This window comes from Oncorhynchus kisutch, unplaced genomic scaffold (genome assembly GCF_002021735.2).
Source record: "Oncorhynchus kisutch isolate 150728-3 unplaced genomic scaffold, Okis_V2 scaffold2716, whole genome shotgun sequence".
NCBI classification, from domain to species: Eukaryota; Metazoa; Chordata; class Actinopteri; order Salmoniformes; family Salmonidae; genus Oncorhynchus; species Oncorhynchus kisutch.
The window spans coordinates 5,001-20,000 of record NW_022264661.1 but is presented as its reverse complement, the minus strand read 5'-3'; the positions used below and the strand labels follow the sequence as shown (position 1 = coordinate 20,000).

General features: G+C 46.3%; 1 protein-coding gene across 1 annotated transcript in view; it reads right to left on the bottom strand.

Moving 5' to 3' along the window:
• Nucleotides 1-3,697: 3,697 nt before the first annotated feature.
• Nucleotides 3,698-15,000, bottom strand: part of LOC116370734 (elongation factor-like GTPase 1) — a gene marked incomplete at its 5' end in the record, with an annotated part of 15,486 nt that continues 4,183 nt past the window's right edge. Inside the window, 5 exons of the mRNA XM_031819871.1 lie at nt 3,698-4,071; nt 9,248-9,831; nt 10,220-10,424; nt 10,684-10,807; nt 11,093-11,204. Of these exons, the coding sequence (XP_031675731.1) occupies nt 3,713-4,071; nt 9,248-9,831; nt 10,220-10,424; nt 10,684-10,807; nt 11,093-11,204 (1,384 nt within the window). The remainder of the gene's footprint in view (nt 4,072-9,247; nt 9,832-10,219; nt 10,425-10,683; nt 10,808-11,092; nt 11,205-15,000) is intronic.

The window sequence follows — 15,000 nt, the reverse complement described above, 5'->3', positions numbered from 1 at the left end:
GTCAGACCATAAAGCTGTTCACTAGGCTTGTGTGTGTGTGGTGTCTCTTCTTCCTGGCAGTGTGACATCAGGTCAGACCATAAAGCTGTTCACTAGGCTTGTGTGTGTGTGTGTGGTGTCTCTTCTTCCTGGCAGTGTGACATCAGGTCAGACCATAAAGCTGTTCACTAGGCTTGTGTGTGTGTGTGTGGTGTCTCTTCTTCCTGGCAGTGTGACATCAGGTCAGACCATAAAGCTGTTCACTAGGCTTGTGTGTGTGTGTGTGGTGTCTCTTCTTCCTGGCAGTGTGACATCAGGTCAGACCATAAAGCTGTTCACTAGGCTTGTGTGTGTGTGTGTGGTGTCTCTTCTTCCTGGCAGTGTGACATCAGGTCAGACCATAAAGCTGTTCACTAGGCTTGTGTGTGTGTGTGTGTGGTGTCTCTTCTTCCTGGCAGTGTGACATCAGGTCAGACCATAAAGCTGTTCACTAGGCTTGTGTGTGTGTGTGTGGTGTCTCTTCTTCCTGGCAGTGTGACATCAGGTCAGACCATAAAGCTGTTCACTAGGCTTGTGTGTGTGTGTGTGTGGTGTCTCTTCTTCCTGGCAGTGTGACATCAGGTCAGACCATAAAGCTGTTCACTAGGCTTGTGTGTGTGTGTGGTGGTGTCTCTTCTTCCTGGCAGTGTGACATCAGGTCAGACCATAAAGTTGTTCACTAGGCTTGTGTGTGTGTGTGTGGTGTCTCTTCTTCCTGGCAGTGTGACATCAGGTCAGACCATAAAGCTGTTCACTAGGCTTGTGTGTGTGTGTGTGGTGTCTCTTCTTCCTGGCAGTGTGACATCAGGTCAGACCATAAAGCTGTTCACTAGGCTTGTGTGTGTGTGTGTGGTGTCTCTTCTTCCTGGCAGTGTGACATCAGGTCAGACCATAAAGCTGTTCACTAGGCTTGTGTGTGTGTGTGTGGTGTCTCTTCTTCCTGGCAGTGTGACATCAGGTCAGACCATAAAGCTGTTCACTAGGCTTGTGTGTGTGTGTGTGTGGTGTCTCTTCTTCCTGGCAGTGTGACATCAGGTCAGACCATAAAGCTGTTCACTAGGCTTGTGTGTGTGTGTGTGGTGTCTCTTCTTCCTGGCAGTGTGACATCAGGTCAGACCATAAAGCTGTTCACTAGGCTTGTGTGTGTGTGTGTGGTGTCTCTTCTTCCTGACAGTGTGACATCAGGTCAGACCATAAAGCTGTTCACTAGGCTTGTGTGTGTGTGTGTGTGTGGTGTCTCTTCTTCCTGGCAGTGTGACATCAGGTCAGACCAGAAAGCTGTTCACTAGGCTTGTGTGTGTGTGTGTGGTGTCTCTTCTTCCTGGCAGTGTGACATCAGGTCAGACCAGAAAGCTGTTCACTAGGCTTGTGTGTGTGTGTGTGAGAGACACCGGGCTGCACACGCTCATTAACAATGTCCGGCTCTCTCGGCCAATTAAATTAGCCGACCTTGAACAATAACCACTTAAACCCCCAGACAGACAGGAGCGCACGCACACACACACACACACACACACACACACACACACACACACACACAATAAGAAACACATAATACACATACCCATGACAAAGATACAATGGGGTCTGAAATTATTTCAGGCTACCTGCTGGTTACTGGTCCAACACTCTAACCACTAGGCTACCTGCTGGTTACTGGCCCAACACTCTAACCACTAGGCTACCTGCTGGTTACTGACCCAACACTCTAACCACTAGGCTACCTGCTGGCTACTGGCCCAACACTCTAACCACTAGGCTACCTGCTGGTTACTGACCCAACACTCTAACCACTAGGCTACCTGCTGGTTACTGACCCAACACTCTAACCACTAGGCTACCTGCTGGTTACTGGCCCAACGCTCTAACCACTAGGCTACCTGCTGGTTACTGGCCCAACACTCTAACCACTAGGCTACCTGCTGGTTACTGGTCCAACACTCTAACCACTAGGCTACCTGCTGGTTACTGGCCCAACACTCTAACCACTAGGCTACCTGCTGGTTACTGGCCCAACACTCTAACCACTAGGCTACCTGCTGGTTACTGGCCCAACGCTCTAACCACTAGGCTACCTGCTGGTTACTGGTCCAACACTCTAACCACTAGGCTACCTGCTGGTTACTGGCCCAACGCTCTAACCACTAGGCTACCTGCTGGTTACTGGCCCAATGCGCTAACCACTAGGCTACCTGCTGGTTACTGTCCCAATGCTCTATCCACTAGGCTACCTGCTGGTTACTGGCCCAACGCTCTAACCACTAGGCTACTTGTTGGTTACTGGCCCAACGCTCTAACCACTAGGCTACCTGCTGGTTACTGGCCCAATGCTCTAACCACTAGGCTACCTGCTGGTTACTGTCCCAATGCTCTCACCACTAGGCTACCTGCTGGTTACTGGCCCAACGCTCTAACCACTAGGCTACCTGTTGGTTACTGGCCCAATGCTCTAACCACTAGGCTACCTGCTGGTTACTGGCCCAATGCTCTAACCACTAGGCTACCTGCTGGTTACTGACACAACTCTCTAACCACTAGGCTACCTGCTGGTTACTGACCCAACACTCTAACCACTAGGCTACCTGCTGGTTACTGGCCCAATGCTCTAACCACTAGGCTACCTGCTGGTTACTGACCCAACTCTCTAACCACTAGGCTACCTGCTGGTTACTGACCCAACACTCTAACCACTAGGCTACCTGCTGGTTACTGGCCCAATGCTCTAACCACTAGGCTACCTGCTGGTTACTGGCCCAACGCTCTAACCACTAGGCTACCTGCTGGTTACTGACCCAACACTCTAACCACTAGGCTACCTGCTGGTTACTGGCCCAATGCTCTAACCACTAGGCTACCTGCTGGTTACTGACCCAATGCTCTAACCACTAGGCTACCTGCTGGTTACTGGCCCAACGCTCTAACCACTAGGCTACCTGCTGGTTACTGGCCCAATGCTCTAACCACTAGGCTACCTGCTGGTTACTGACCCAACGCTCTAACCACTAGGCTACCTGCTGGTTACTGGCCCAATGCTCTAACCACTAGGCTACCTGCTGGTTACTGGCCCAATGCTCTAACCACTAGGCTACCTGCTGGTTACTGGCCCAATGCTCTAACCACTAGGCTACCTGCTGGTTACTGACCCAATGCTCTAACCACTAGGCTACCTGCTGGTTACTGGCCCAACGCTCTAACCACTAGGCTACCTGCTGGTTACTGGCCCAATGCTCTAACCACTAGGCTACCTGCTGGTTACTGACCCAACGCTCTAACCACTAGGCTACCTGCTGGTTACTGACCCAACGCTCTAACCACTAGGCTACCTGCTGGTTACTGGCCCAATGCTCTAACCACTAGGCTACCTGCTGGTTACTGGCCCAATGCTCTAACCACTAGGCTACCTGCCCAAAAACAAGAAGGTATACAGAAGGTGGTAAAGAAGTGGGACTTTTTCTGTATATAAAAGGGGCATAATAAGTATGAGCCAGAGATTGTCAGAGAAGTCATGTATTGATGTCAATGGGAGACTAGTTAGGATTCACCTCATACTGGAAATAATAGGAAACAGGGCTATGAGTTCTAGAGACAAGGGTGAAATAAAAACGGATCCTAGTTCAGCATTGTGATTTCCTTTATTCCTTCATTCATGAAAAAACATTAAATTATTAAGAGCTAAAAATACAAGCACCTGTTTTCAGACTGATGAGTTGCAGCTCACAACCCCCCCACGGAGTGAGCCTTGCATGTGTTTTTGCCTGTGTGTGTGTGTGTGTGTGTGTGTGTGCACGTGTGTGTGAGTTATATGCCTGCTGTGTGTGTGTCTGCACAAGGATGCACACGACAGGGTGTATGTGTGAGCGCGCCTCACCTCCCAGTGGCTGAAGACCAGTTGTGGACTAGCCAATCCACTGGTTCTCTTGCGTATCTCATCAGCGAATCCGAAGCTCTCGGCCACAGGAAGGACGGCCTTGATGATGAACATCTCTGTCCCCTCCTTCATCTCCTCCTGTAACACTCGGCCCTCCCTCTTCCCCAGGACCCCGTACACACGACCTGGACACACACACACGATAATTAGTAGAAGTGGCTTAATGTGTACTCTGACCATGTATACAGTGTTGCCAGCTATATACAATCTAATCAAATGATTGTGTGTGTGAATCGATGTGGTCAATCTAATCCAACTATGTATACAATCTATTTATGCATGATCTTATCCAACTATTGATTAGATCTAAATAATGGACACGATGTAATGAAAGTATTGATGAAGTCTATTTCTACACTAAATGTTACGCAACCAACATCTACTATAATATACATCATGGAATTAAAATATGGATCACATCGATACTAATGAAATGAAGTTCTCCTAATGGGGGTATATAGAGTGGAAGGCAGTGGTATTCACAATAGTATATAGAGTGGAAGGCAGTGGTATTCACAACAGTATATAGAGTGGAAGGCAGTGGTATTCACAACAGTATATAGAGTGGAAGGCAGTGGTATTCACAATAGTATATAGAGTGGAAGGCAGTGGTATTCACAACAGTATATAGAGTGGAAGGCAGTGGTATTCACAACAGTATATAGAGTGGAAGGCAGTGGTTTTCACAACAGTATATAGAGTGGAAGGCAGTGGTATTCACAACAGTATATAGAGTGGAAGGCAGTGGTATTCACAACAGTATATAGAGTGGAAGGCAGTGGTATTCACAACAGTATATAGAGTGGAAGGCAGTGGTATTCACAACAGTATATAGAGTGGAAGGCAGTGGTATTCACAACAGTATATAGAGTGGAAGGCAGTGGTATTCACAACAGGCTAGTAGGACAGCTTGACAAACGCCACATTTAAAGGGATGCTAGCGTTGCAGAGGTGAGTAAAAAGTCATATTGTTTCTGAAATGGGCTCATAATAACACACTTAATTCTGGTGCTGATTTGGCTGGCTGTAAATGGATGTGACTGCTAAACGTGCTGTTAAGATATGGTTTAGTGATTATCCGTAACAGAAGTTGGGCAAGGCTCATTTGAATCTTAATGATGACCAAAAGTAGTGCACTATACAGGGAATGGGGTGCCATTTGGGACCAACTTAGAAAACAAGAGTTGATCACTGACACTACAAAGACAAATATTAGAATAGTTCTAGACCATAGATAGTAATAATGAGGGTTGTCAAATCACATTTTATTGGCCACATACACACATTTAGCAGATGTTATTGTGAGTGTAGCGAAATGTTTGTGTTTCTAGCTCCAACAGTGCAGTAATTTCTAACAATTCCCAATAATACACACAAATCTAAAGTAAAATAATGGAGTTAAGAAATATATAAATATTAGGACGAGTAATGTCGGAGTGGCATTGACTAAATACAGTAGAATATAGTACATACATATGAGATGAGGAAAGCATTATGTAATCATGATTAAAGTGACGAGTGTTCCATTATTAAAGTGGCCAGTGTATATAGGGCAGCTGCCTCTAAGGTGCGGGGTTGAGTAACCGGGTGGTAGCCGGCTAGTGATGGCTATTTAAATATCAACCAATACTGTACCATCATCTTTTCTCTGTGTTTCAGTAGACGAGTTAACAGCTGTGTTCCTACACCGGGGATGGGATAATATACCAGTCCAATGGACTCCTATCACACTACAATGGGAGTTGTGTGCAGCAACTCACCCTCCACCTGGTGTAACATTCTTGGTAGTTTAGTTGTCATGTTGTGGCTTGAATGTCCTGACAAGTTGTATCACAGTCATTTGTATCTGAATAGAAGCTGCTATAATTCCCTCAACCTCCTCCTGTGTGGTTTAGAATGCAGTAATGCCTCCAGGAAAGATTGAAGAAGCAGATCTGAATAGAAGCTGCTATAATTCCCTCAACCTCCTCCTGTGTGGTTTAGAATGCAGTAATGCCTCCAGGAAAGATTGAAGAAGCAGATCTGAATAGAAGCTGCTATAATTCCCTCAACCTCCTCCTGTGTGGTTTAGAATGCAGTAATGCCTCCAGGAAAGATTGAAGAAGCAGATCTGAATAGAAGCTGCTATAATTCCCTCAACCTCCTCCTGTGTGGTTTAGAATGCAGTAATGCCTCCAGGAAAGATTGAAGAAGCAGATCTGAATAGAAGCTGCTATAATTCCCTCAACCTCCTCCTGTGTGGTTTAGAATGCAGTAATGCCTCCAGGAAAGATTGAAGAAGCAGATCTGAATAGAAGCTGCTATAATTCCCTCAACCTCCTCCTGTGTGGTTTAGAATGCAGTAATGCCTCCAGGAAAGATTGAAGAAGCAGATTTGAAGGTGTGTGTGTTGTGTTTTAGCTATTTACCTAAGATCTCAGTGGTTAGTTTGTGTTTTGCCCAGCGTGTGTTCTATCGTGTGTGTGTGTGTGTCTGTGTGTTATATTGTGTGTATTATATTGTGTGTGTGTGTGTCTGTGTGTTATATTGTGTGTCTGTGTGTTATATTGTGTGTCCATGTGTTATATTGTGTGTCCATGTGTTATATTGTGTGTCCATGTGTTATATTGTGTGTCCATGTGTTATATTGTGTGTGTGTGTGTGTCCGTGTGTTATATTGTGTGTGTGTCCGTGTGAGTGTCCGTGTGTTATAGTGTGTGTCCGTGTGTTACATTGTGTGTCCGTGTGTTATATTGTGTGTGTGTGTCCATGTGTTATATTGTGTGTCTGTGTGTTATATTGTGTGTCCGTGTGTTATATTGTGTGTCCGTGTGTTATATTGTGTGTCCGTGTGTTATATTGTGTGTCTGTGTGTTATATTGTGTGTGTGTGTCTGTGTGTTATATTGTGTGTCCGTGTGTTATATTGTGTGTCCTTGTGTTATATTGTGTGTGTGTGTGTGTGTGTCCGTGTGTTATATTGTGTGTGTGTCCATGTGTTATAGTGTGTGTCCGTGTGTTATATTGTGTGTGTGTCCGTGTGTTATAGTGTGTGTCCGTGTGTTACATTGTGTGTCCGTGTCAGTGTGTTCTGCCGTGTGTTTTGCCGTGTGTCTGTGTGTTATATTGTGTGTCTGTGTGTTATATTGTGTGTGTGTGTGTGTGTTATATTGTGTGTGTGTGTCCGTGTGTTATATTGTGTGTGTGTCCGTGTGTAATATTGTGTGTCTGTGTGTTATATTGTGTGTCCGTGTGTTATATTGTGTGTGTGTGTCCATGTGTTATATTGTGTGTCAGTGTGTTATATTGTGTGTGTGTGTCCATGTGTTATATTGTGTGTCCGTGTGTTCTGCCGTGTCTCTGTGTGTTCTGCCGTGTGACCGTGTGTAATGCCTCCAGGAAAGATTGAAGAAGCAGATTTGAAGGTGTGTGTGTTGTGTTTTAGCTATTTACCTAAGATCTCAGTGGTTAGTTTGTGTTTTGCCCAGCGTGTGTTCTATCGTGTGTGTGTGTGTGTCTGTGTGTTATATTGTGTGTATTATATTGTGTGTGTGTGTGTCTGTGTGTTATATTGTGTGTCTGTGTGTTATATTGTGTGTCCATGTGTTATATTGTGTGTCCATGTGTTATATTGTGTCCATGTGTTATATTGTGTGTCCATGTGTTATATTGTGTGTCCATGTGTTATATTGTGTGTCTGTGTGTTATATTGTGTGTCCGTGTGTTATATTGTGTGTCCATGTGTTATATTGTGTGTCCATGTGTTATATTGTGTGTGTGTGTGTGTCCGTGTGTTATATTGTGTGTGTGTCCGTGTGAGTGTCCGTGTGTTATAGTGTGTGTCCGTGTGTTACATTGTGCGTCCGTGTGTTATATTGTGTGTGTGTGTCCATGTGTTATATTGTGTGTCTGTGTGTTATATTGTGTGTCCGTGTGTTATATTGTGTGTCCGTGTGTTATATTGTGTGTCCGTGTGTTATATTGTGTGTCTGTGTGTTATATTGTGTGTGTGTGTCTGTGTGTTATATTGTGTGTCCGTGTGTTATATTGTGTGTCCTTGTGTTATATTGTGTGTCTGTGTGTTATATTGTGTGTCCGTGTGTTATATTGTGTGTCCGTGTGTTATATTGTGTGTCCGTGTGTTATATTGTGTGTCCGTGTGTTATATTGTGTGTCTGTGTGTTATATTGTGTGTGTGTGTCTGTGTGTTATATTGTGTGTCCGTGTGTTATATTGTGTGTCCTTGTGTTATATTGTGTGTGTGTGTGTGTGTGTCCGTGTGTTATATTGTGTGTGTGTCCGTGTGTTATATTGTGTGTGTGTCCATGTGTTATAGTGTGTGTCCGTGTGTTATATTGTGTGTGTGTCCGTGTGTTATAGTGTGTGTCCGTGTGTTACATTGTGTGTCCGTGTCAGTGTGTTCTGCCGTGTGTTTTGCCGTGTGTCTGTGTGTTATATTGTGTGTCTGTGTGTTATATTGTGTGTGTGTGTGTGTGTGTGTGTTATATTGTGTGTGTGTGTCCGTGTGTTATATTGTGTCTGTGTCCGTGTGTAATATTGTGTGTCTGTGTTATATTGTGTGTCCGTGTGTTATATTGTGTGTGTGTGTCCATGTGTTATATTGTGTGTCAGTGTGTTATATTGTGTGTGTCCATGTGTTATATTGTGTGTCCGTGTGTTCTGCCGTGTCTCTGTGTGTTCTGCCGTGTGACCGTGTGTTCTGCCGTGTGACCGTGTGTTCTGCCTTGTCTGTGTGTTCTATCGTGTGTGTGTTCTGCCGTGTCTCTGTGTTCTGCCGTGTCTCTGTGTGTTCTACCGTGTCTCTGTGTGTTCTACCGTGTCTGTGTGTTCTACCGTGTCTGTGTGTGTTCTACCGTGTCTCTGTGTGTTCTACCGTGTCTGTGTGTTCTGCCGTGTCTCTGTGTGTTCTGCCGTGTCTGTGTGTTCTGCCTGTGTCCGTGTGTTCTGCCGTGTCTGTGTGCTCTGCCGTGTCTCCGTGTGTTCTGCCGTGTGTCTGTGTGTTCTGCCGTGTGTTCTGCCGTGTCTCCGTGTGTTCTGCCGTGTGTCCGTGTGTTCTGCCGTGTGTCCGTGTGTTCTGCCGTGTGTCCGTGTGTTCTGCCGTGTGTCCGTGTGTTCTGCCGTGTGTCCGTGTGTTCTGCCGTGTGTTCTGCCTTGTCTGTGTGTTCTGCCGTGTCTGTGTGTTCTGCCGTGTCTGTGTGTTCTGCCGTGTCTGTGTGTTCTGCCGTGTCTGTGTGTTCTGCCGTGTCTGTGTGTTCTGCCGTGTCCGTGTGTTCTGCCGTGTGTGTACTGCTAAGCCTCTTACCTAACACCTCTGCTGTAGCCATGATTTCACAGGTGTACATAGCAGCCATGAGTCTCTGAGGTTTGGCCTGGAACGCGTGCCGACAAGCCTCCTTCACAGCAGCTATGAGCTGGCCAGAGAACGGCCCATAGCAGTCCACTAGCCCGGCCACAACCTCCGCCCTGCGTCTCCCCTGGATCGCCCCAGCCACGGCACCCTCTGGATGGGAAGGCGTCTCACCCGCTCCCCCTGCCTTGCCTGAGGCCTCCGGGTGACCTGCAGCCTCACCGGGGCTTTCGGAAACAGATGCATCAAGGGAGTTGGAGTCTTCTTCAGTCACAGAGTCCAGGTGGGTGCGCTGGGTGGGGAAGTTCATGTCCCATCTCTCCACAGAGAAGCAGACGCCCATGAGGGGCTCCTCGCACATTGGACCAGAGAGGGTGGCGAGCTGGAAACCGCTGACAACGCTGTTGTCAAAGTCTCGGATGGCGCTGGCCTCAGCTTTTGCCCCTCCCTCTTTCTCTCCTTTCTCTCGTTCGAGGCAGTGCCACACGGATGGTCTCTGGTACCCCTCTACACTGTTAAGGAGGATGTTTGGTCCATACCTAATAATAACAACATGGCCATATTAATTACCATGAAATACCTGCATAGCACACAATTTCATCTCATATAAAATACCATGAAATATCATCCCAACCCATATGAAACACCCTGAAATACCTGCATACCCTCTCATCCAAACCTATATGAAACACCCTGAAATACCTGCATACCCTCTCATCCCAACCCATATGAAACACCCTGAAATAACTGCATACCCTCTCATCCAAACCTATATGAAACACCCTGAAATACCTGCATACCCTCTCATCCCAACCCATATGAAACACCCTGAAATAACTGCATACCCTCTCATCCCAACCCATATGAAACACCCTGAAATACCTGCATACCCTCTCATCCCAACCCATATGAAACACCCTGAAATACCTGCGTGGTCCAAAGGCCCATATCCGGTCCACAGCGTTCCTCCACTTCCTCCCCTGCAGCAGGACCTCCAGCCTGCTCTTTAGCACCATCAGGGCATCTAGGGTCCAGGTACTCATGTCCAGGGTCCTCCCCTCTCTCTGGGCCTGACCTGCCTGCTCCAGGGTCCGGATCAAGTCAGCACTACCCTCCAGTAGAAGAGTCACCTCTACACAACACAGGACACTTTTTGATCAGGATCAGAGCCCAGATTTACAAAACTTTTTTAAGAAGACATTTCTTCTTAACTGCCATTTTCCCCATTAAGTATAGACATAAGAAAGTTAAGCAAAGTTGCTATTCCTCAAAAAAGGCTATTGGAAATGTTCTTGCTCTGTTTCTCCTTAAGCAAAATGTTAAGGGCTTCCTATAGTCTGACAACAACAAACATCAACACACACACCCTTTCCAACTCAACTCTCTCTCACCTTCGGGTAGTGGTATGGCCCGTACCCCCACGGTGGCCTGTCTGTTGGGGGTGGTGAGGGTCACCAGGCCGCTGGGGTCCAGGTGCAGGGTGTCTGACTCTTTCACCTGGTGGATCACCGCCACCTAGACACACACACACACACACACACACACACACACACACACACACACACACACACACACACACACACACACACACACACACACACACACACACACACACACACACACACACACACACACACACACACACACACACACACAGGAGAGTAGGGTTAGCTACTGCAAATAGACTGCTGCTGCCTCTTCAATTGTAGCACACTACTAATATATGGGGTGTCGTTTGAGATGTCAACAGATCAGATATAAGATAGACACACACACCACACCCTCAAAGTACACACACACCTTCTGTTGTTTCCCCAGGTCTTCATTGACCATGTCCACTTTGGGTGGTCTGATCACGGTCTCTCTGAATGGGATGATAGGCTTGGAGGCACTGATCTCAATCTTGGCAAACCTGGACGATGAGAAGAACACAGAGAGTCAGATGTAGGGTTCCCAAAACTGGTACATTTCCACAAATTCCCGGGTTTTCCAGAAATCCCACTAGGAAGATTCCTGGAATCAGGCAGAAAGAAGCAGAAATTCTGGAATCCTCCATCCAGGATTTCTGGAAAAGCTGGAAAAGATATGTAGTGAGAAGGAGATGGAATACTCACATGCAGCAACACAAATGAAGTTGGCGTCCCTGAGTAAGAGCAAGTAGGACAACCCATGCATTGTAAATGTGCTGTTTTACTGGGTACGAGAGCCAGAACAAACTCAACAGAATACTATACATAAAGACACATTGGTCTCTTAAGAGAGTGCTGAAAACTTTCACGTCTGCCTTTTTATTTTCCAAAACAATAACACCTGTCAGATATTATTAGGCACTCCTGTCCATGCTGAGCCAAGCACAGCATATTCAAATCATCTGTCATAGCTCACCTTATGCACGCGCACGCACACACACACACACACACACACACACACACACACACACACACACACACACACACACGTCTGCTTCTTCAATCTTTCTAAACCACACAGGAGGAGGAGGGAAATATAGCAGCTTCTATTCAGATACAAATGACTGTGATACATCTCGTCAGGACATTCAAGCCACAACATGACAACTGCAGGGCAGCAGGTAGGCTAGCGGTTAGAGCATTGGGCCAGTAACGGAAAGGTTGCTGGTTCGAATCCCTAAGGTGAAAAGAATCTGTTGATGTGCCCTTGACTTAACCGTCATTGCTCCTGTAAGTCACTCTAGATAACGTCTGCTAAATGATTGAAATTATTAAAAAAATATAGATTAAAAAAACGACCAAGAATGTTACATTAAGTGGGGGGTGAACTTGCACCATAACGCTAATCTTTGGTCATTTTCCCCACTAATGGTTAAGGTTAGGATTGGGGGAGGGGAAGCTGATCCTAGATCTGTACCTCCGTTTTCTGCCTAATGAACACAACCCTGTGCTGGTGAGGCCAAACTTCAGGTCTGGTTCTCCCATAAAATGACGTCATTAGGTTATCACTGCTGAAACACTCAGAGGGATACAGAGAGGGTCACTTTAGGATAAGAAAATAAGTGTGCTTCCCAAATGGCACCCTATTCCTGTAGTGCACTACTTTAGACCAGGGCCCATAGAGCTCTGGTCAAAAGTAGTGCATTACATAGGGAAAATGGTTCCATTTGGGACACTGTCTGTCACCACCTGTGGAGAAAGAAGAGGTGATGTATCTCTCCGACTGCCAAGACCAACAGCCAAGTACTGTCTGTCACTACCTGTGGAGAAAGAAGAGGTGATGTATCTCTCCGACTGCCAAGACCAACAGCCAAGTACTGTCTGTCACTACCTGTGGAGAAAGAAGAGGTGATGTATCTCTCCGACTGCCAAGACCAACAGCCAGGTACTGTCTGTCACTACCTGTGGAGAAAGAAGAGGTGATGTATCTCTCCGACTGCCAAGACCAACAGCCAAGTACTGTCTGTCACTACCTGTGGAGAAAGAAGAGGTGATGTATCTCTCCGGCTGCCAAGACCAACAGCCAAGTACTGTCTGTCACTACCTGTGGAGAAAGAAGAGGTGATGTATCTCTCCGACTGCCAAGACCAACAGCCAAGTACTGTCTGTCACTACCTGTGGAGAAAGAAGAGGTGATGTATCTCTCCCGGCTGCCAAGACCAACAGCCAAGTACTGTCAAAGTGTATTGACCCAAACAGGCAATCCCTGTTTGTGGGTTCGCCCTAAACTGTCTGTGTGTGTGTGTGTCAGTGTTTGGACTGAGACGTCACGACTTCCGTCCACACTACCAGAACCAGCTCATCTCGTCACACACACACACACACACACACACACAACACACACACACACAACACACACACACACACACACACACACACACACACACACACACACACACACACACACACACCACACACATAATCCAGTTAGAGTCAGTCCATACAAAAACAGGGCAGAAAACAAGTCATCCTCTCCCCCTTCCTCTCTCTCCCCCTTCCACTCTCTCCATTCCTCCCTCCCCCCCTTCCACTCTCTCCATTCCTCCCTCTTTCTCTCCCTCTCTCTCCTTCCTCTCTCACTGATGTTTAGTAGAAGCATCTCAGAAGCGCTGGAGCGTTCCCTGAATCCAATGTAGACAGCAGACTGTGTGGCTGTTTGAAGATGGGGGTTATTCTGGGTGCTGTGGGTGTCCGTTGTTTCTTTAAATCTCACTAAGACTTGGAATGCATCCCAAATGGCACCCCACTACCTATATAGTGCACTCCTTTAGACCAGAGCTCTAAAAGGATGTAGTTCTGTCCTTGAGCTGTTCTGGTCTATTTAATGTTCTGTATGATGTCATGTTCTGTATGGACCCCAGGAAGAGTAGCTGCTGCTTTTGCAACAGTTAATGGGGATCCTAATAAAATACCAAAAGGGTCCTGGTCAAAGGAGTGCACTATGAAGGGGATAGGATGCCATTTGGATTAGAATGTGTTCTTCCAACAGAGCAGACGCACTCTGAACGATGCTTCCAGACGTATTACTAATTTAGCTAAACATTGTCAACTCCTCAAGCAGAGAGATATGACTTATTCAGTGGAGAGGAGAAATACACACACCCAGTAATCAAGCAGGGAGTTATGACTTATTCAGTGGGAGAGGAGATATACACACACCCAGTAATCAAGCAGGGGATATGACTTATTCAGTGGGAGAGGAGATATACACACACCCAGTAATCAAGCAGGGAGATATGACTTATTCAGTGGGAGAGGAGAAATACACACACCCAGTAATCAAGCAGGGAGATATGACTTATTCAGTGGGAGAGGAGAAATACACACACCCAGTAATCAAGCATGGAGATATGACTTATTCAGTGGGGAGAGGAGAAATACACACACCCAGTAATCAAGCAGGGAGATATGACTTATTCAGTGGGAGAGGAGATATACACACACCCAGTAATCAAGCAGGGAGATATGACTTATTCAGTGGGAGAGGAGATACACACACACCCAGTAATCAAGCAGGGAGATATGACTTATTCAGTGGGAGAGGAGATATACACACACCCAGTAATCAAGCAGGGAGATATGACTTATTCAGTGGGAGAGGAGATACACACACACCCAGTAATCAAGCAGGGAGTTATGACTTATTCAGTGGGAGAGGAGATATACACACACCCAGTAATCAAGCAGGGAGATATGACTTATTCAGTGGGAGAGGAGATATACACACACCCAGTAATCAAGCAGGGAGATATGACTTATTCAGTGGGAGAGAAGAAATACACACACCCAGTAATCAAGCAGGGAGATATGACTTATTCAGTGGGAGAGGAGAAATACACACACCCAGTAATCCGGTGCTAGACAGAAACAAAACAAATAAATAACCAGACCAACTTGACCTGATGAAGATCACCCTATTCCATGTGTAGTGGATTACTACCTTGTCCCTGGGCAAAAGTCGTGCACTACATGGGGAATAGAGTCAAATTTGGGACGTACAAGTTGTCTGTTTGTGTGTCTTGAATAAATCAAAGAGTTGAGGACATTCATTATTTTTATCACTAACTCACACCCGCGTTGAAGATATTGGTGTCCCTCAGATGACAACCTATGGGCCCTGGTCAAAAGTAAGTAATCGAGCCTTGGATAAGTCTGCCTCGTCTGAGCCAGAACGGCCCATAGCTGCTCCTGTTCAAAAGTAGCACATGGGGAACATGGTGTCAGCTGAGACGCAGCCTA